This window comes from Xylocopa sonorina, unplaced genomic scaffold (assembly GCF_050948175.1).
Source record: "Xylocopa sonorina isolate GNS202 unplaced genomic scaffold, iyXylSono1_principal scaffold0014, whole genome shotgun sequence".
In the NCBI taxonomy this organism is placed as follows: domain Eukaryota; kingdom Metazoa; phylum Arthropoda; class Insecta; order Hymenoptera; family Apidae; genus Xylocopa; species Xylocopa sonorina.
Genome location: NW_027490090.1, coordinates 3,717,680 through 3,739,785, shown reverse-complemented (window position 1 = coordinate 3,739,785; position 22,106 = coordinate 3,717,680). Strand labels below are relative to the sequence as shown.

Below are 22,106 nucleotides of genomic sequence, written 5' to 3'. Positions count from 1 at the left end.
ATCTGAATTACGTGACATTGCGAGAGGGTGACTGAGATTACAGTCCCAAAGAGAAACGTTTAATGCAGGTGACTGGGAATTGAATTACGTGACGTTGCAGATTTTAGACTGAGATTACAGTCCAGAAATAGCAAAAGTTGAAAAAGAGAAGGACTGTAATATGAATTTCAAGATGTTGTTAACGAGGACTGTAAATGCAGACCAGAAAAAAAAGACTAGAACTGGACTGTAATTTCATTCCAGAAACAGCGAGTGGACTGTCATTACAGTCCAAAGAATGAGGACTGTGATTGGACACTAATTACAGTTCAGAAAACAAAGACTCTGACTGGACTGTAATTTTACTTCAGAAACCACGACAGTGATTGCACTGTAATCACAGTCCAGAAAACAAAGACTATGATTGGACTGTAATTTCATTCCAGAAACCATCGACAGTGAGAGGACTGTGATTACAGTCCATAAAACTAGGACTGTGATTGGACTGCGATTACAGTCCACAAAACTAGGACTGTGATTGGACTGTAATTGGACTGTAATTGCAGTCCAAAAGACGAGGACTCTAATTGGACTGTGATTGGACTGTGATTACAGTCCAAAAGACGAGGACTGTAATTGGACTGTGATTGGAATGTAATCACAATCCAAAAGACGAGGACTGTAATTGGACTGTAATTGGACTGTAATCACAGTCCAAAAGACGAGGACTGTAATTGGACTGTAATTGGACTGTAATCACAGTCCAAAAGACGAGGACTGTAATTGGACTGTAATTGGACTGTAATCACAGTCCAAAAGACGAGGACTGTAATTGGACTGTGATTGGACTGTGATTACAGTCCAAAAGACGAGGACTGTAATTGGACTGTAATTGGACTGTAATCGCAGTCCAAAAGGCGTGGACTGTAATTGGACTGTAATTGGACTGTAATCACAGTCCAAAAGGCGTGGACTGTAATTGGACTGTAATCACAGTTTAAAACGCGAGGACTGTAATTGGACTGTAATCACAGTCCAAAAGGCGTGGACTGTAATTGGACTGTAATCACAGTTTAAAACGCGAGGACTGTAATTGGACTGTAATCACAGTCCAAAAGTGGAAAATTGTGATTGGACTGTAATTACAGTCTAAAAAATTAGGACTGTGATTGGACTGTAATTACAGTCCAGAAAACAAAAATAGTATTTGGACTGTAATATCAATCTAGAAATTGAAAATAACAACTGGACTGTAATTACAGTCCAGAAAACAAAAATAGTATTTGGACTGTAATCTCAATCTAGAAATCGAAAATAGCAAGTGGACTGTAATTACAGTCCAGAAAACAAAAATAGTATTTGGACTGTAATCTCAATCTAGAAAACGAAAATAGCAACTGGACTGTAATTACAGTCCAGGAAATGAAAATAATGACTGAACTGTATTCACAGTCCAGGAAATGAAAATAGTGATTGGACTGTAATCTTAATCCAGGAAACGAAAATAGTGACTGGACTGTAATCACAGTCCAGAAAACAAAAACATTGACTGAACTGTAATCTTAGTCCAGAAAAGAAAAACAGTGACTGAACTGTAATCACAGTCCATGAAACGAAAGTAGTAACTGGACTGTAATCTCAGCCCAGAAAACGTAGAAAGTGAAATTAACTATAATCGCAGTCCAGAAAACGTGAACATTGCTGAACTGTAATCTTATTCGCGCGGCACTGCAAACAGAAGACTGAGATTACAGTCTTAAATGTTGAAAGCTGAAGACTGTAACACGAATTTCGAGATGTTGCATGCAAGAACCGAGATTACAGTTCGAAAGCAAACCTCGACAGCGAGGGACTGTAATCAGAATTAGCCGATAGCAAAACAGAAAATTATGTAGCGTACGTACTCTGAAACGAGGTGGAAAACTAATTTCAACGGGACATAAAACCAGGGAATCCCCCAGAATTTTAAGGAACCTTATTAGTCGCTCGCGAGCTTAATTACCGCAAATACATTTCACTTTTTTCCAAACCAACTAAAACGTAAACGGTGTATCTTAGAAATTTTAATTATCTCGCGCAATAAAAATTTACGATCGCATAGAAATAATTTTCAGACGTGCAAGCTTAAGAACCATCGAATATTAAAATATCTGTACGAATAATTACGATTAATTAATACGTTTGTAAACTTCAAGAAGAACTTTCGAATTGAAATATTTTAATTTTTATTATCGATTAAAATATCTGAGCAACGTTTATTAATTAATACAGTAAAAGAGAAACGAGAATTAAAAAAACTAGCAATGTCCAATTACAATGTCATTAAAAATAACCCACTACTTTAAAGGTGAGTCTGAAAAGTCTGACAAGTGAGGGAAGTCTGACAAATTATCGAATTCTCCTCAAACCTTAGAAATTTTCTAATTTTCTTCAAATCTGAACGCTTGCAATCCAATTAATTTCAAAGCTTAAATCTTACAATTTTTTTTCAAAACTTAGTGCTTGCAACTCTGTTCAAAGTTTTTAAATTCTTCAATTCCCCTCAAACTTTATAAATTATCCAATTCTCCTCAAACCTGAGAAATTATCCAATTCTTCTCAAACCTTAGAAATTTTCTAATTTTCTTCAAATCTGAACGCTTGCAATCCAATTAATTTCAAAGCTTAAATCTTACAATTTTTTTTCAAAACTTAGTGCTTGCAACTCTATTCAAAGTTTTTAAATTCTTCAATTCCCCTCAAACTTTATAAATTATCCAATTCTCCTCAAACCTGAGAAATTATCGAATTCTCCTCAAACCTTAGAAATTTTCTAATTTTCTTCAAATCTGAACGCTTGCAATCCAATTAATTTCAAAGCTTAAATCTTACAATTTTTTTTCAAAACTTAGTGCTTGCAACTCTATTCAAAGTTTTTAAATTCTTCAATTTCCCTCAAACTTTATAAATTATCCAATTCTCCTCAAACCTGAGAAATTATCCAATTCTTCTCAAACCTTAGAAATTTTCTAATTTTCTTCAAATCTGAACGCTTGCAATCCAATTAATTTCAAAGCTTAAATCTTACAATTTTTTTTCAAAACTTAGTGCTTGCAACTCTATTCAAAGTTTTTAAATTCTTCAATTCCCCTCAAACTTTATAAATTATCGAGTTCTCCTCGAACCTGAGAAATTATCGAATTCTGACAAAATCTGAACGCCTGCAATATTCAATTAATTGAAAACCTCAAATCATACAATTCTTTTCGAACCTAATGATTATAGTTCTTTTCAAAATTTAATGATTACAATTCTTTTGAAAGCTTAATGCTTCGTCTGAGCCATCCAGTGAGAGGAGACCTGAAACGTGGCTCACTAAGAGGGACAGGATGTATTATATTAAGATCGGTATCGCGCATTAACGGCGTTCAATTAAGTAAATAGCTCTCCTGTGAATTTTCTCCGTCTCGAGGCCGTGGAAGATTAATTACAAATTGAATTGGGGTGCAGGTAGAGAACGATCCAACGACTGAGGGGGGTGTGCGCGCGCATATGGCAAAGGGTGTCAGGTTAATTAGGGACATTCGTCCCTGAAGACATCGCTTTGTGACTAGGCGGCTTAACTGGACACGATGCATCGCGACCCCAAACAGCAGCCAGGCCTATAAGCTTGATCCCCATCGACAAGCATTAAGTGCACGGATTTCAGGTGTCCATCTGACCTATGTCGAATTAAGTCTCTCGCTTCGATTCGATCGCAGACGTCGGATTTTGATTTGATCGCTGAGAAACTGACACACGGCTGACTGGCTTCCTTCCTTCTCTGCCCTCGTTTTTATTTATTACTAATTAACCAGTTAAGTGCGTTCGACGTGTAACACACACTCGTCGAACCAATCTCTTTTTTCTGGAATGCACACACATTACTATCATATATCTCATTTTTATTTCAGATCGATATGGAAAGCTACATATATTATTGTACTGCTACATATATTATACTACACTGCTGACTGAAGGAATTTTTATTTCTACGAGTTTCGACATTCTAAAGTAGTTGAATAACATCATTCGAATGCATACACAATAGATAGCTCACGGGTAAAACACAAACAAGGTTGAAAAACGCTGAACACCGTGGCGGTCACCCATCCCAATCCGTGTCGCGACGAGTGACACTTAACCTGGTTGATCGCACGACTACCAATGCAAACACCATCGCCACACTTTTTATATGTTGTTTATACTAAAAAAACCTGGTAATATGTTATGTATTGAAACCTTTGGGGATCTGAAGGAGTACATATTCAAACATTTTGCAATTCTATGCAAACTTGCCATTATTTTTCAAAGTTAATACTTGAAATTCTTTTCAAAGTAATTAAATTTTCTGCAATTTACAAAGTTCTTAGGTTCTGCAATTCTTCTCAAAGCTCTCAAATTTTGCAGTTCTCCTCAGATCTCTTAAATTTTATAATTCTTTTTAGGGAGCTTAAACCTTCCTGTTCTTTGCAAAATTGCAGTTCTTTTCAAGGCTTCAATTTTACAATTCTCTTCAGGGCAAGTTTAAGCTTTACAAAGCAAGCTCAAGTCCTTGTAACTCCCTGAAAAGCAAGTTTAAGTTTTGCCACTCCGTTCAGAGCAAGCTTAAACTTTGAAGTTCCTTCCAGAGCAAGCTTAAACCTTGCAATTTTCATCCTCGAAGCTTAAATCGTGCAATTCAAAGCTTAAACCTTGGAATTCCATCCAGAGCAAGCTTAAACCTTGCAATTTTCTTCTTTGAAGCTTGAAGTTTGCAATTCTCTTCTCCAAAACATAACTTCAAAGCTTAAACCTTGCAATTCCCTTCAAATCTTAAGGCTCACAATTCAATTAATCTCAAAGCTTAAATCTTGCAATTCTTTTCAAAACTTAATGCTTGCAATTTTTCTCAAAACTTAATGCTTGCAATTCTTCTCAAAGCTCTTCAATTATGCAATTCGTCTATAAACTCTGAAATTTTACAATTCAGTTCTTTCCAAAGATTAAACCTAGCAATATTTCGCAAGGCTCTTAAATTTTGCAATTTTCAAAGCTCTGAAATTTTTTGTCGAGGCTCTTTCCAATTCTTCTTCAAGCTCTTAACTTTTTCAATTCTCTTCAAATCTTAACGCCTGCAATTCAATTAATCTCAAAGCTTAAATCTTGCAATTCTTTTCAAAACTTAATACTTGCAACTCTTCTAAAAACTCTTAAACTCTCCAATTACCCTCAAACCCTAAAAATTCTCTAATTCCCTTCAAAGCTTAATGAAAGCAATTCAATTAACTTCAAAGCATAAATCTTACCATCATTTTTAAAATTTAATGATTGCAATTCTTCTCAAAGCTTTTTAAATTTTCAAATTCCCTTAAAATCTTATGGTCTGTAATTCAATTAATTTCAAAGCTTAAACCTTGCAATTCTCTTCAAATTTTTCTTTTCAAAACATAATGCTTGCAATTTTTAACAACAAATTATCGAATTCTCCTCAAACCTGATAAATTTTCAAATTCTCCTCAAACCTGATAAATTTTCAAATTCTCCTCAAACCTGATAAATTTTCAAATTCTCCTCAAACCTGATAAATTTTGCAATTCTCTTCAAATCTTAATACTCGCAATTCAATTTATTTCAAACCTTAATGCTTGCAATTTATTGTAAATTTGCAAGTCTTCTCAAAGCTCTTAAATTTTCCAATTCTCAAGGCTCTTATATTTTCAAATTCTCCTCAAGTCTGACAAATTATCGAATTCTTCTCAAAGCTTAATGCCAACAATTCAATTAATTTCAGAGCTTAAATCTTACAATTCTTTTCAAAACAATGCCCGCAACTCTTCTAAAAATTCTTAAATTTCTCAATTCTCCTCGAACCCCCCAAAATTCTCGAGTCCCCCTCGAACCTTAATGCGAGCAATTCGCCAAAACAAATGCTGTTCGCCTGGAAATTGGTGCAGCGGACGCGCGGTTCGAGGAAACAGTCGAGCGCAGGAGTCAAATCGAAAAAAAGGGGGTGCGAAAAAAAAAAAGGAAAAAAAGAAAATACCGCGCGGGGAAATATCAAAAGCAATCAATTCCTTTTTACCTGGCGAACAATGTACCCAGTGGCGCGTACGCTCTGCTCTGGGCGTTCGCGAACTCTCTATGAGGCGTATGTTGCATATTTAAACCAGTACGCGAGCGTGGAATATAAAGTCCGTTGGAGAAAGCACGCAGTGGAGAGAAAAGGGGGTGCTGGAAGAATTAATAAACCAGCGAAAAGCAATGTCACGTGGTTTATCGCGAAGAAAGAAAAGGGTGCATATGTTTCTTCTGGCTTCGTGGCTGTAATTCTGTCGCAGCTGGCTTGGCCAGCATTAATTATTTCTGGATTATCGGCTCTTGTTCTGCAGTTTTTAGTTAACATCCAACAATCATATTAGAACTAGCTTTTAATAATTAGATTTTTTTGTATTACGATGTGTGGTTTTGCAAGTAAATTGTGGAACAATTTTTATTAACACCATTGGTGGTTGTTCGATATATCTCACACGATTTGCTTTCATTATTTTAAGATTGTTAATTATTGTCGATTTTTGCCAACAACCAATGATATTTATTACAAACTAAGCTTTTTAACTAACCCACAAACACACCACTGTGTACACAAATTTCTCCCTTCTGGAATGATTATATACAAATACACCACATATTAACTATTATATCTCATTTTTACTTCTTGACTGAATGAATTTTATTTCTATGAGTTTCACGACATTCTGAAATAGTTGAATACACCATTCGAATGCTTACACAATAGACAGCCCACGGTTAAAACACAAACAAGGGCGAAAAAACGCTGAACACTGTGGCGGTCACCCATCCCAATCCGCGTCGCAATGAATGACACTTAACCTGGTTGATCGCACGACTACTTATGCAAGCACCATCGCCACACTCTTTACACATTATTTATGTTAATAAAACCTGGTAATATGTTATCCATCGAAACCACGTTGATTGTAATTATGTCGCAAATGACTGGTTAACATTAATTATTTCTGGATTATCAACTCTTGTACAGCAATTTTTCGTTAACAACCAACAATCATATTAGAACTAGCTTTTAATAATTAGATTTTTTTGTATTACGATTTGGTTTTGCAAGTAAATTATTCTTCGCATTGTGGAACAATTTTTATTAACATCATTGGTGGTTGTTTGATATATTTGACATGAATGGCTTTCATTATTTTCAGATTGTTAATTATTGTCGATTCTTGCCAATAACCAATGATATTTATTACAAACTAAGCTTTTTAATTAACCCACAACACCACTGTGTGCACAAATTTCTCCCTTCTGGAATGATTATATACAAATACACCACATATTAATTATTATATCTCATTTTTACTTCTTTGACTCTTTATTGATTGAACGAATTTTATTTCTACGAGTTTCACCTTTATATTTACCTTTGTAATTGGTATTTTTCGATATTTTAAGGCAATCGTGCTCTCAAAGAACGCATTTGAAGACTTTTGGGCAGAAGAAAAAAGTAGAATTTCCGTTTTAGATCTTCGTAATTGTTATTTTTCAATATGTTAAGGCGATCAATGTTTCTCCATAATTTTATTTAATTATAAGGAACGTTGTAGAAGACTTTTGAAAAGAAGGAAAAAGGTGAATTCTTTCGCTAGATATTTGTAATTATTATTTACAAATATTTTAAAACAATTTCTCAATAATAATTAACTAATAAATTGCATTTAATTATTTAATTGTTAGAATTTCTTAACTCTTTGCGGTCGACTAATTTTCTTCTTTTTTTTTTGGCCAAAATATTTAGAATTTGAGAGAGACAGGTCTTGTTAAGTGTTGAGAATAATTTCTCGAATTCCTACATTTTTTTTAAAGAATAAAGAAATTATTTCTATGTTGAGAATAATTTCTCAAATTTCAGCACATTTTTTTTTAAAGGATAAGAAGATTGTTTCTAATAATAAATCATTAAATTAATTATATACTTATTTATATAAATTATTATATCTATTTCTATAAATTATTAAAATTTATATAAATTGTGTTATATAAATAAGTATATAATTAATTTTTTTTTGTCAAAATATTCAGAATTTGAGAGAAACAAGTTCTGTCAAATGTTGAGAATAATTTCTCAATTTTCCATATTTTTTTTAAAGCATAAGAAAATTGTTTCTGAACGATACCTTATTCTTCACCAAAACTGTGCCAAGCCATAGTATTCACGCTCACCTGTCGTAATAGTAGTCCCTGAAATCAGAAAAATCGAGAAAATAATTAGTCAAATCATCGTGGCAACGAGAAGAAAGAAATATGAAATGTTTAAAATACAGAGCTGAATGTTGGCGCAGGGTACAGTTAATGGTCGAGAGAGTAAGCTGAAAAAATTTCAGAGCAATTGGCTGGATAGTTTCATCCTGGCAGAACGAACAGCATCGTTTGTCGACGTGAAACGCGTTTAAAGCTTTTGATGTTAACTTTTTGGATAAAATATTAATTTACAATCTCTGGCTTTGGCGGATGCTCGACTGTCGACTCTCGAGAGAGGTATATTTCGCTTGAAAGGATTTTAAATGCGACAGAAACAATTTGGTTCTTTGTGCTATGATGTGGTCGCCATTGTAGTTGATTTTTTTACCAAATTACGTGTAAATTATTCTTTGTATCGCGGGACAACTTTTATTACACGCTTTTGCTTTCGTAATTGTCAAGATTAAGTAATGTGGTTGGTATATTAGTCGATTTTTAGATATTGTGTTGTTTAACAACTTTTATTACACATTGGTGTTGCTTTCATAATTTTACTTTCATTATTTATTCATCACTGTTAATTATTGTCGACTCTGACGATATTACAACTAAGCTTTTTAATTAACACACCACTGTGTACAAATTTCTCCCTTTTGTAATATTATTTTATGTGCAAACACACCAACACTATCAAATATTTTTATTTCAGATCGACATATCTTTTTCACTCTTTACTGACTGAACGAATTTTATTTCTACAAGTTTCGACATTCTGAAATAGTTGAATACACCATTCGAATGCTTACACAATAGACAGCCCACGGGTAAAACACAAACAAGGTTGAAAAAACGCTGAACACCGTGGCGGTCACCCATCCCAATTCGTGTCGCGACGAGTGACGCTTAACCTGGTTGATCGCACGACTACCAATGCAAACACCATAGCCAAACTTTTTAAACATTATTTATACTAATAAAACCTGGTAATATGTTATCAATTGAAACCTTTGAGGACCTGAATGAGTACATATTCAAATATATTGCAATGCTTTGCAAACGTGCCATCATTTTCCAAACTCAATGCTTGCAATTCTTTTGAAAGCTATTAAATTTTGTAATACAATTTATTTCGAAGCTTAAATTTTGCAATTATTTTCTAAGCTGAATGCCTGCAATTTTTCTCAAAGCTAAGAAATTTTGCAATTCTTCTCGAAGCTCTTGAGTTTTGCAATTTTTAGAGCTCTTAGGTTCTGCAATTCTTCTCAAAGCTCTTAAATCTTGCAGTTCTTTCCAGAGCACTAAAATTTTGTAATTCAATTCCTTTCAAAGCTTAATCCCTTACAATTCTTTGCAAAGTTGCAGTTCTCTTCAAGGCTTTAGTCTTGCAAATTCTCAAAAAATTCCTCAAACTCAAAACTTAAACATCGCAATTCTCTTCTTCACAGCTTAAACCTTGCACTTTCCTTCAGAGCAAGCTTAAACCTTGCAATTCTCTTCTTCAAAGCTTAATTTCAAAGTTTAAACCTTGCAATTTCCTTCAGAGCAAGCTTCAACCTTGCAATTCCCTTCAGAGCAAGCTTCAACCTTGCAATCCTCTTCTTTAAAGCTTAATTTCAAAGCTTAAACTTTGACTTTCTTTCCAGAGCAAGCATAAATCTTGCAATTCTCTTTTTCAAAGCTTAGACTTTGCAATTCTCTCCTTCAAAGCTTAATTTCAAAGCTTAAACCTTGCAATTCCCATCAGACCAAGCTTAAACCTTGAAAATCATTTTTTCAAGGCTTAAAACTCGCAATTATCCTCTTCAAAGCTTAACTTCAGAGCTTAAACTTTGGAATTCCCTTCAGAGAAAGCTTAAGCTTTACAATTCTCTTTTTCAAAGCTTAGACTTTGCAATTCTCTTCTCCAAAGCTTAATTTCAAAGCTTAAACCTTGCAATTCCCTTCAGAGCAAGCTTAAACCTTGCAATTCTCTTCTTCAAAGCTTAATTTCAAAGCTTAAACTTTGACATTCTTTCCATACCTAGCATAAACCTTGAAATTATCTTCTTCAAAGCTTAATTTCAAAGCTGAAACCTTAAAATTCCCTTCAGAGCAAGCTTAAACCTTGCAATTCCCTTCAGAGCAAGCTTAAACCTTGCAATTCTCTTCTTCAAAGCTTAATTTCAAAGCTTAAACTTTGACATTCTTTCCAGAGCAAGCATAAACCTTGAAATTCTCTTCTTCAGAGCTTAGACTTTGCAATTCTCTTCTTCAAAGCTTAGACTTTGCAATTCTCTTCTTCAAAGCTTAGACTTTGCAATTCTCTTCTTCAAAGCTTAGACTTTCAATTCTCTTTTTTAGAGCTTAATTTCAAAGCTTAAACCTTTCAATTCTCTTCAGAGGAAGCTTAAACCTTGCAATTCCCTTCAGAGCAAGCTTAAACCTTGAAAGTCTCTTCTTCAAAGCTTAAACCTTGCAATTCTTTTCAAAGCTTACTGCTTGCAATTCTTCACAAAGTTCTTAAAATTTTCAATTCTCCTCAAACTCCATAAATTCTCGAATTCTCTTTAAAGCTCTAAAATTGTTCTCTTAAAAATAACTAAAAACCATCAGAACTTCGTTTCTACAGTAATTAAATGGCAGAGGTTATTTTAGTACGAGACGAAGAAGATCTCCCAGATTTTTTTAATGGACAGCAATTTCCGGCTGGCGAAACGAGGCCACAGGAAGTAAGAAATTTAACGTCTTTTAAATTGAAAATTGTGTCATTAGACGTTTAAAGGGACAGAAGAATTCCTGAAAAAATTTCTGAAAATTCTCTGTCGAAAATAAACGACTTAAAACGAAAATAGTTCCAATAAATGTTGTTCATCTTAACATAAATTATCTAAAAAAAATAGATATAGTAAGAAATTTAACGTCTTTTAAATTGAAAATTGTGTCATTAAACGTTTAAAGGACAGAAGAATTCGTGAAAAAATTTCTAAAAATTCTCTGTCGAAAATGAACAACTTAAAAAAAAAATAGTTCCAATAAATGTTGTTCATCTTAACAAAATCTACCTAAATAAAAAAAAAATAGATATAATACAAGTTCGTTTCCACGCTGTTGAAGATATCGATTACTGCGAAAGGTTTTCGAGGAATTCGCCTCAAATCGATAGCTTGCAACTTTAACACTAATAGAAATCGCTGGATTTATGCTGTTCCAAGAAACATATATCGCAGAAAATAATATCAGCCACATTCATTCATCAAATCACATTTTTTTCAACTTAAAAAAATTTCTACAAATTTGTTGAAAAAAAAGAAGAAAATGTTTGACTGGCAAATTAAATGAAATTAAATTAATGAAACTTTTTTTTGGGGTTGGTCAAGAATCATATATCGCAGAAAATAATATCATCCATCAAATCATATTTTTTCAACTCCAAAAAATTTCTACAAATTTGTTGAAAAAAAAAGAAAATGTTTGACTGGCAAATTAAATGGAATGAAATTAATGAAACTTTTTTTGGGGTTGCAATGTTTGACAAATGCTGGCAAATGCCTTCTGACAAGCGCACGTTGGTTTACGCGAAAGAGAATTGTCGACAATCAAGAGCAGAGCGACGATAATCGAATTTGTGCGACGATCGACCGAACGAAAAGTGTTTCAGTCAATAAACGGTCTATTAAATGCCGTTTAAATACACGATTTCTGGCGTCGAATGAGAGGAAACGGCCGCGAAAGGGGAAGATCGACTTCCCAGGAAATTGCCAATTACTCTGATTGTTTTGTTTTAAACGGAAGCTGGCTCTGTTTGGAAATATTCAACGCTGGTCTCTGTCTTTGCGTTTAAACGCCAGGCTCTGCAAACAATCTTCAGAGACTTTCTGCTTAAACAAATTTCAAGCCAATTAACTGGAAACTGCTCTCCAGCGGCTGAGGATATTAAAAATTTCCCGATATTTATTTGATGTTCCATTGAGTTTACGTGAAGTCTTGCGACAAAATAATGAGATTCATTAATACTGTAGAGTTAATTATCGGTTATGTCTCGGTCATCTCTTAAAAATTGAGATTTTATCTTTTGAGAATATCGTACCTTCTGTAATTACATGTACACGATTTTAATTAGTTTTGGTTTTAATTTAATATAACTGTGATCAAAATCTAGAAAACAAAGACTGTGACTGGACTGTGATCAAAATCTAGATAACAAAGACTGTGACTGGACTGTAATCACAGACCAAAAGACGAGGACTGTAATTGGACTGTGATTGGACTGTAATCACAGTCCAAAGGGCGAGGACTGTAATTGGACTGTAATCACAGTTCAAAAGACGAGGACTGTAATTCGACTGCGATTGGACTGTAATCACAGTCCAAAAGACGAGGACTGTAATTGGACTGTGATTGGACTGTAATCACAGTCCAAAAGACGAGGACTGTAATTCGACTGTGATTGGACTGTAATCACAGTCCAAAAGACGAGGACTGTAATTGGACTGTGATTGGACTGTGATTGGACTGTAATCACAGTCCAAAGGGCGAGGACTGTAATTGGACTGTAATCACAGTCCAAAAGACGAGGACTGTAATTGGACTGCGATTGGACTGTAATCACAGTCCAAAAGGCGAGGACTGTAATTGGACTGTAATCACAGTCCAAAAGGCGAGGACTGTAATTGGACTGTAATCACAGTCCAAAAGACGAGGACTGTAATTGGACTGTGATTGTACTGTAATCACAGTCCAAAAGACGAGGACTGTAATTGGACTGTAATCACAGTCCAAAAGGCGAGGACTGTAATTGGACTGTAATCACAGTCCAAAATACGAGGACTGTAATTGGACTGTGATTGGACTGTAATCACAGTCCAAAAGACGAGGACTGTAATTGGACTGTAATCACAGTCCAAAAGACGAGGACTGTGATTGGACTGTAATCACAGTCCAAAAGGCGAGGACTGTAATTGGACTGTAATCACAGTCCAAAAGACGAGGACTGTAATTGGACTGTAATCACAGTCCAAAAGACGAGGACTGTAATTGGACTGTAATTGGACTGTAATCACAGTCCAAAAGACGAAGACTGTGACTGGACTGTAGTTACAGTCCAGGAAACAAAAATAATGACTGGACTGTGATCACAGTCCAGAAAACATCGACGATGAAAACTGTAATTTCAATTACATAGTATTGCGAAAAGTAGACTGTGATTACAGTCCAGAGAAAGTGAAAAATAGAAGACTGTAATCTCAGTCGCGTGGCAATACAAATAAAAAACTGAGAACACAGTCTAGAAAACGTCAACAATGGAAACTCTAATATCAATTCCATAGTATTGCGAAAAGGAGACTGTAATTACAGTCCAGAAAACATCGACAGTACAAACTTTAATCTCAGTTACGTAGAATTACAACTAGAAAACTGAGAACACAGTCCAGAAAACATCAACGATAAAGACTGCAATTTACATTGCACAACAATAATCCATAAAACAGAGAAATTGAAAGCAATCAGCTGCAATCTTACTCACACAATTAACAGTAATTCTCAAAATAAATTCCATCGCCCAAAAATTCTAATAAAAAAAAAAAACCAGTCACATTTAAAACACATTAAATTCGCGAGCTGCATTTCGCGCGACGCGCCCTTTAATTAAACTGATAAACCCGTTGAAAAATACATTTTTCAGGCTAATTCTCAAAGCAACTCTCAATGAAACGCTCGCAAAACGTTGAACATCTGAATTCTGACGAGTGAAACATTTTTCATGCGTGCGACTTTATCAGTCGTTTCGAAAAAAGCACGTTTTCAATTGCAGTGTATTTAAATGCGAAGGTGAAAAGAATTCAGTTTGAAATGTGAGGAGGCTGTTTCACATCCGCTTTGGCCGTTTCGAGTTTGTACGCTGAAGCTATTGATGGCACACGTTACATAGTAATAAGGTCCTCGATTAGCATGTGTGACCGGATAGTCAATAGAACGGGTAGAGCCGAAACGAGGCTTCCACTCGAGCCAATTAGACCCGCATTCCTCCTAGGAGACTCCTTTTGAGCTCTGAATTACATGGTGGAGGAGAAGATGGCCGCATAAATAGCTGCTGGGATATAATAAACGGTGAACAGAGGCTGCGATGTAGTCCCTTAATTATTGGACACGCGTTATAAACTTGGTTTGTTCTGCAAACAATTTTATTGCTACAATATTGGCGAGTTTTGAGGTTCCACTGATCGAATGGAAGATGGAAAGTCATTGAAATTTAGTGATTTAGAAATTTATAATAAATATCTTATCTAATACTATGATAAAGTATTTTAATTTCTAATTTTAATTATTAAAATACTATGATAAAGTATTTTAATTTCTAATTTTAATTACTAAAATACTATGATAAAGTATTTTAATTACTAATTTTAATTATTTGCTATGGACTTTAGCATCAGAAACTAAGTATTATAAAACTAAGTACTATAATAAAATACTAATAAAATACTAATACAATAAAATATTAATACTATAAAACTAAATACTGTAATAAAATGGTATAATAAAGAAATCTAATTTCTAATATTAATTATTTATTAATTATTTATTATGGACTTTAGTCTCAAAAACTAAGTACTATAAAAAATATTAGTACTGTAAAATTAAATACTATAAGAAAATACTAATACTATAAAATTAAATACTATAATAAAATATTAATACTATAAAACTAATCACTATAATAAAGTGTTTTAATTTCTAATTTCATTTATTTATTACAAAAGTTTAAAGAAGAACGAAGAAGTTGGTCAACTCAAAATTCCAGCAATAATTACACAAATAATGAAGAGAAAAAAAATTGATCTAATACTATAAAAAAAAAAATTATAATACAGTATCCTAATTTTTAATTTTAATTATTTACTGCAGAAGTTTAAAGAAGAGATGGTACATTTGTAGGTTTTAGCATCATAAATCTGGTCAACTAAAAATTCCAGCAATAATAATAATAATAGTAATAATAACAATGGAATAAAAAAAGAATGTAATGGAATAACGAAACCCATTGCAGATCAATTACTACATCTTCTATCATTTATCACACAAAATCGAGCATGAAACACGACTTCTCGACATGGCATATAACCGACATCACCAGTGATTAATAGCTCTGAATTCTAGCTTAATTGAACAACACTTGTATTTTTCTGTCGAGCAATCAAATATAAATAAAACTATCTTTTACCATTAGCAAAGTGTTTCTAACCATCCGCCATATTGGATCTTACAATTTTTTCGTGTTATATTGGGCCGTTCATTCTTTTTTCTATGAAAATTAAACACAGTTCTTATATATTAAAAGTTGAACCTTCAAGTTTTGAAATTTCAAGTTTGCAGCTTCAAATCTAAAGTTTCGAGACTAAAGATTCAAGTCTCAAGCTTGATGGTTGAAATTTCAAGTTTCGAACTTGAAAATCGAGGCTTTAAGTTCGAAGTTTCAAGTTTGAAGCCTCAAATTTGAAGCTTAAAGTTTAAAAATTCAAGTTTCAAGCTTGAAGGTTGAAGCTTTGAATTTGAAAATTCAAGTTTGATACCTCAACTTTCAAGCTTAAAGTTTAAAGATTCAAATCTCAAGCTTGAAGGTTGAAATTTCAAGTTTCGAACCTGAAAGTTCAAGCTTTAAGTTTGAAATTTCAAGTTTGAATCCTCAAATTTCAAGCTTCAAATCCAAAGTTTCAAGTCTCAAGCTTGAAAGTTGAAACATTAAGTTTCGAAATTTCAAGTTTGGAGCTTCAAATCTCAACCTCCAAGTCTTCAGCTTGAAAAATCGAGGCTTTAAGTTTGAAAATTTAAGTTTGAAGCTTCAAATATCAAGCCTCAAGTTTAAAGCTTCAAGTCTCAAGCTTAAAAGTTGAAGCTTCGAGTATTAAAGCCTCAAGTCTCAAGCTTGATGGTTGAAATTTCAAGTTTCGAACTTGAAAATCGAGGCTTTAAGTTCGAAGTTTCAAGTTTGAAGCCTCAAATTTGAAGCTTAAAGTTTAAAAATTCAAGTCTCAAGCTTGAAGGTTGAAGCTTTGAATTTGAAATTTCAAGTTTGAGGCCTCAAATTTCAAGCTTCAAGTTTAAAGATTCAAATCTCAAGCTTGAAGACTGAAATTTTAAGTTCCAAACCTGAAAGTTCAAGCTTTAAGTTTAAAATTTCAAGTTTCAAGCTTTAAGTCTCAAGCTTCGAATCCCAAGCTTCAAATCTCAAGCTTCAAATCTCAAGCTTCAAGTCTCAAGCTTAAAGGTAGAAGCCTCAAGTTTGAAATTTCAAAGTTTGGAGCTTCAAATCGCAAGCATCAGGTCTCAAGTTTGAAAATCGAACCTTCAAGTTTCGAAATGTCAAGTTTGAAGCTTCAAGTTTCGAAATTTCGAGTTTGAAGCTTCAAGTTCAAAGCCTCAAGTCTCAAGCTTGAAGTTTGAAATTTCAAAATTGTTGAAAAAAAAAGAAAATGTTTCTGAGGGCGATCGCAAAGTGAAAAATATGCGTCAAAGCGTTAATCGAGCGTAGAAAAAAAAAATGTCGACGTCAGGAACTTTACAGACATCGATCAGCGCGTTCATAACTCGAATATCCGAATATTGTTCGCCGCTCGAGAGCGCAGCGACGACTGTTCAGAGCGCGGCAGTGATTGGACACGAATGGGGCGAATCGATTGACGATTGCTGAACCGCATAATTCGGAATGCGGGGTTTACCCAAAGATTCCAACTTTATTCGGCTGTTACTTGATAAATTCGAGCGAGAACGTCGACGACAGTGGGCGAGAACATAAAAAAAATCAAAATAAAAACGCTCCACTGAAAAATGTGATATTTTTTCAGCGAATTATACGAAACACGCTGGACTCGCGTTTAAACGAATCTTCAGCGCGGATTTTTGTCGAAGCATTTCGCGAAAATATACGTTTCGCGGGGCTGAAATATTTGAAATGAACGTACGCGTGTGCAGAATGGCTCGCGGATCGATCGTAACGATATTTCAGTTGGTTCTGATAATGTTGAATGAAAATGTTTCGTTTCCACTGAGCGGTGGATTTTATTACTGTGGAAAATATGACTGCAAGTAAGGAGTGAGGTTGCGTTGGGTTATTTTTTAGGTTACGTTTGGATATTTGGGATTATTCGACTACTTCTTTAAGATGATTAAGAAGATCTGGAAGAAAAACGATTAATTGGCACTGACTGAAGAATGGCTAACAAAAATTATTGAAAGTAAGAGGTAAGGTTGTGTTGGGTTATTTCTTACTGACTGTGACTGGACTGTAATCACAGTCCAAAGGAATAAGACTGTGATTGGACTGTCAACACAGTCTAAAAGACTAAACTGACGACTAAAACTGTGACTGGACTGTAATCACAGTCCAAAAGACTACAACTATGATTGGACTGTGATTGGACTGTGATTGAACTGTGATCACAGTCCAAACGACGAGAACTGTGACTGGACTGTAATCACAGTCCAAAAGACGAGGACTGTAATTGGACTGTGATTGGACTGTGATTGGACTGTGATTACAGTCCAAAAGACGAGGACTGTAATTGGACTGTGATTGGGCTGTAATCACAGTCCAAAAGACGAGGACTGTAATTGGACTGTAATTGGACTGTAATCACAGTCCAAAAGACGAGGACTGTAATTGGACTGTAATTGGACTGTAATCACAGTCCAAAAGACGAGGACTGTAATTGGACTGTGATTGGACTATGATTGGACTCTGATTACAGTCCAAAAGACGAGGACTGTAATTGGACTGTAATTGGACTGTAATCACAGTCCAAAAGACGAGGACTGTAATTGGACTGTGATTGGACTGTAATCACAGTCCAAAAGACGAGGACTGTAATTGGACTGTAATCACAGTCCAAAAGACGAGGACTGTAATTGGACTGTAATATCACAGTTTAAAAGACGAGGACTGTGACTGGACTGTAATTACAGTCCAAAAGACGAGGACTGTAATTGGACTGTAATTGGACTGTAATCACAGTCCAAAAGATTAATACTGTGATTGGACTGTAATCACAGTCCAAAATACTAGGGCTGTAATTGGACTGTAATCTCAGTCCAAAAGACAAAGATTGTGACTGGACTGTAATCACAGTCCAAAAGACGAAGACTGCGACTGGACTGTAGTCCACACAGTTAAGAAAAATTATTGAAAGTAAGAAGTAAGGTTACGTTGCATTATTTTTAAGATAATGTATGATTATTTAGGTTATTTAGTCTATAAATTTAATGACCACTTAATCGCGTCCCAATTAAAAACAGTACTCGTCGCAGAATTCCCTCATTTTAATCGGAATAACAAATTCGCATTTACAATCGCCAGAAAATTCATTGCTTTCGGATATTCATACAGACGCGCGCAGTCAGCATCTGTCATGTTTTAATTTATGCCAGCTTAATTAACGACCATGCGTTCGCATACTTTTAATTTCCATTAAACACTGCTGTCAAATTTCGCGTCGTTTCAGTATCGTCTCGCGGTTAAAATTGCTATTGGTCCCGCTCCAGAGAACGTTAACAAAATCACAAAAAAAAAAGCGACCATCCCCTAACGCGTCTGGATGGGCACTGACGCGAGCGGCAGTACTCGCGCTCCCTCGCAGCGTCTCGCGCATGCGCGCTGCACCCAACTCCACTCCACTGCAGCTGCGAAGCGCACAGTTCCTCGCGAAGACTTTTTCGTAATCTTGAAGAAAGAATCGTAGGAAAAGGAATTCGTTATGTTAATATCAAGTGAAAATAATAGTTGCTGCAAATATGACAGCATTTAAGCACTCCTCACATTATTCTAAATACAAATTTACCACTTTTCACGTGCAATTACGTGTTCTTTTATTGCTAATGACACTTTTTATTGTACTCGTTAAGGTAAATTTCCTTTTTCCACACTTCGCAGTACGAAATTAATTTTGTTCCAAATACTATAAATTTTCAAATTATTACTCTACTCTCTAATTATCTTTGTATTTATTTTTTTTTTTCTTTACTATATTATTTTATATATTTTTCTTTATCATATTTTCTTTATTTGTTTACTGATATCGATGGAAATTCGATAAAAAATTGAGAATGATGAATAAGAAAGCAGAAATGGATGAATGAAAAGTGGAGTTTCGAGTGTGGACCGTTTTTAGGAAATTTCGTATACAATTTCAGTTCTTATTGCGGCTGCTCTTCTTTCCTCGACTCTGCTCTCGCTATGACCTTCGACGATGGCTGGAATTCAATGTTTCCCTTTCGTCGTCCATTTATTCCTCTGCCACGTTCGATTCGCGACCCTTTTGACCGTTTGCCGATAATGTTACGATAACGAGTCAATGTTTGGCTCTTTTCTACGTGAGAAATCACGGAGCTCTCTTAACGCGAGGCACGAAAGTCCAGTTCCACTGAGATTTGCCCTGATTTCGCGCAGAAAGTCGAATAAGAAAGCAATGTTCAGATTTGAAAAAAAAAAAAAAAAAAAAAATAGAATAAGAAACCAATGTTCAGATTTGCAAAATAAAGTCGCATAAGAAAGCAATGTTCAGATTTGAAAAAAAAAGTCGAATAAGAAAGCAATGTTCAGATTTGAAAAAAACAGTCGAATAAGAAAGCAATGTTCAGATTTAAAAAAAAAAGTTGAATAAGAAACCAGTTTTCAGATTTGAAAAAAAAAGTTGAATAAGAACGCAATGCTCAGATTTGAAAAAAAAAAAAATAGAATAAGAAACCAATGTTCAGATTTGAAAAAAAGGGCGAATAAGAACAAAATAAAATAAGTGGAATAAAAAAAAAAATATTGCAATAGTAAATAAAATTTTATATAAGTGGAGATGTTTTGGTATTTTTTAAGAATAAATGAATTAATTTGTATAGACAGCAATATGAATGAATTAAATTAAATATTAAAATGCAAAATTAATTTTCTACATTTTGTATCAAGGATAATTAATTTCATTTTTATCAATTTAAATATCTCCAAGATAACAGAGCTAATTTTGTGTTGAATTAAAATTGTGAATATATAATTTATCAATTTCATTGATATCCAATTTTTCATTAAATGAATTTAATTCAGATAAATATACGAAAAATATAAGACGATACATTTGTAATATAAATTTCACTAAAAAAAAAGAAAGTCTTTAATTAAATAAATTTATGTAAATTTTATTTATTTCAGATGTATTTAGAAAACAAATTTCAATAAAAAAATAAAATTAAAAATAAATTTATATAAATTTTATTTACTTCAGATGTATTTAGAAAACAAACTTCAATAAAAAAATATTTAACTAAATAAATTTATATAAATTTTATTTATTTCAGATGTATTTAGAAAATAAATTTCAATGAAAAAATATTAAAAAACTGAGTTGCAGTTACATAATTTCGTGAGTGCTCAGCGAAATGCGTTTAGGACGCAGAAATATTGAGTAAATTCGAGAAAAGAACGCGTGTTCTCGTTCGAGCGTGAAAGGGAACGGTTGAATTTATATTTGTTGAAGCCAGGTTGTTGGGAACCGCAAGAAAGGGAATAACTGGAGTATCGCTCTCTCTCTCTCTCTCTCTCTCTCTCTCTCTCTGGCTGATAGCTTTGTCTCGTTATCGCGACGTTATCGTTGCTGGCGTGAAAAAGGTTACGATCGAACGATACAGCCGACGCGAAGAAGGTGAAACGGGTCTGCGTTTCCCTGAAAAGGGAACGAGGAATACCGGAAAAGGTGCGAGACGCGGTGGAAATTTAAAATCGAGGATTCTCGCGGCCATTCTTCGATTCTGAAATTGCTTCTTTTTGAAATTATCATTTCTTCTCGTACCTTGGGAAAATAAAGAAGCGTTCGATCTTTTTGAGATTGAAATATTTAACTCAGAAAAATATGTTAATGAAGTGTTCGATTTTTCAAACTGAAGTATTTCTAATTCGTTCAATTTTCTAATTCGTTCAATTTCGAGAAATTAAATTTACTTACATCTTTTTTATACATTTCGAACTCAACTTTCCAATTCGCTCGATATCGCGAAAGCTGTTGCAAAATAAGTAAAGACGACGATAGCATTTGAAAGCTGTACGCAGCGATAATCGAAATAAATTCAACTAGCTAATGGCTGGTTCGAGCCATCCACCCTTAATCTCATTTAAGATTCTATTATCGTCCTGTAAAATGCTCGCGCTTTGAAATACTCGAAACTTTTATCCCCGCGGGGAACTGATACCCGACTAACCCCCCCTCCTGCTGAACAACTTGTCTCGTTATCTTAATATTCCTACGAAATGAACAAAGAAGTCTTGAGAAGGCGAAAAACGCGAGTGAGAAGCTAAGAAACAGCAAGGACTTAAAAAGAGAAAACGAAATTCGACAACAACGAAGAAATTCTATCTTCTGTCCTGTCGAGTGCAAAGATACCTCATATCTGTGCAATTCGAGGTAAATAAAGGCTCCTCGAAGCGCCATTGGCAATAACAGAACGCAATTACACGTGAAAAGTGGTAAATTTGTATTTAGAATAATGTGAGGAGTGCTTAAATGCTGCCATATTTGCAGCAACTATTATTTTCACTTGATATTAACATAACGAATTCCTTTTCCTACGATTCTTTCTTCAAGTTTACGAAAAAGTCTTCGCGAGGAACTGTGCGCCTCGCAGTTGCAGTGGAGTGGAGTTGGATGCAGCGCGCATGCGCGAGACGCTGCGAGGGAGCGCGAGTACTGCCGCTCGCGTCAGTGCCCATCCAGACGCGTTAGGGGATGGTCGCTTTTTTTTTGTGATTTTGTTAACGTTCTCTGGAGCAGGACCAATAGCAATTTTAACCGCGAGACGATACTGAAACGACGCGAAATTTGACAGCAGTGTTTAATGGAAATTAA

At 34.5% G+C, this 22,106-nt stretch overlaps 2 protein-coding genes across 3 annotated transcripts in view; both read right to left on the bottom strand.

Annotated features, from left to right (window-relative positions):
* Positions 1-22,106, bottom strand: part of LOC143431821 (protein masquerade-like) — a 358,901-nt gene that overhangs the window by 140,984 nt on the left and 195,811 nt on the right. The window lies entirely within an intron of this gene.
* The window catches only part of LOC143431828 (uncharacterized), a 243,034-nt gene that overhangs the window by 40,130 nt on the left and 180,798 nt on the right, over positions 1-22,106 (bottom strand). For both annotated transcript variants that reach the window (XM_076908780.1, XM_076908781.1), the window contains exon 5: positions 8,233-8,250. In XM_076908780.1, the coding sequence (XP_076764895.1) occupies positions 8,233-8,250 (18 nt within the window). The remainder of the gene's footprint in view (positions 1-8,232; positions 8,251-22,106) is intronic.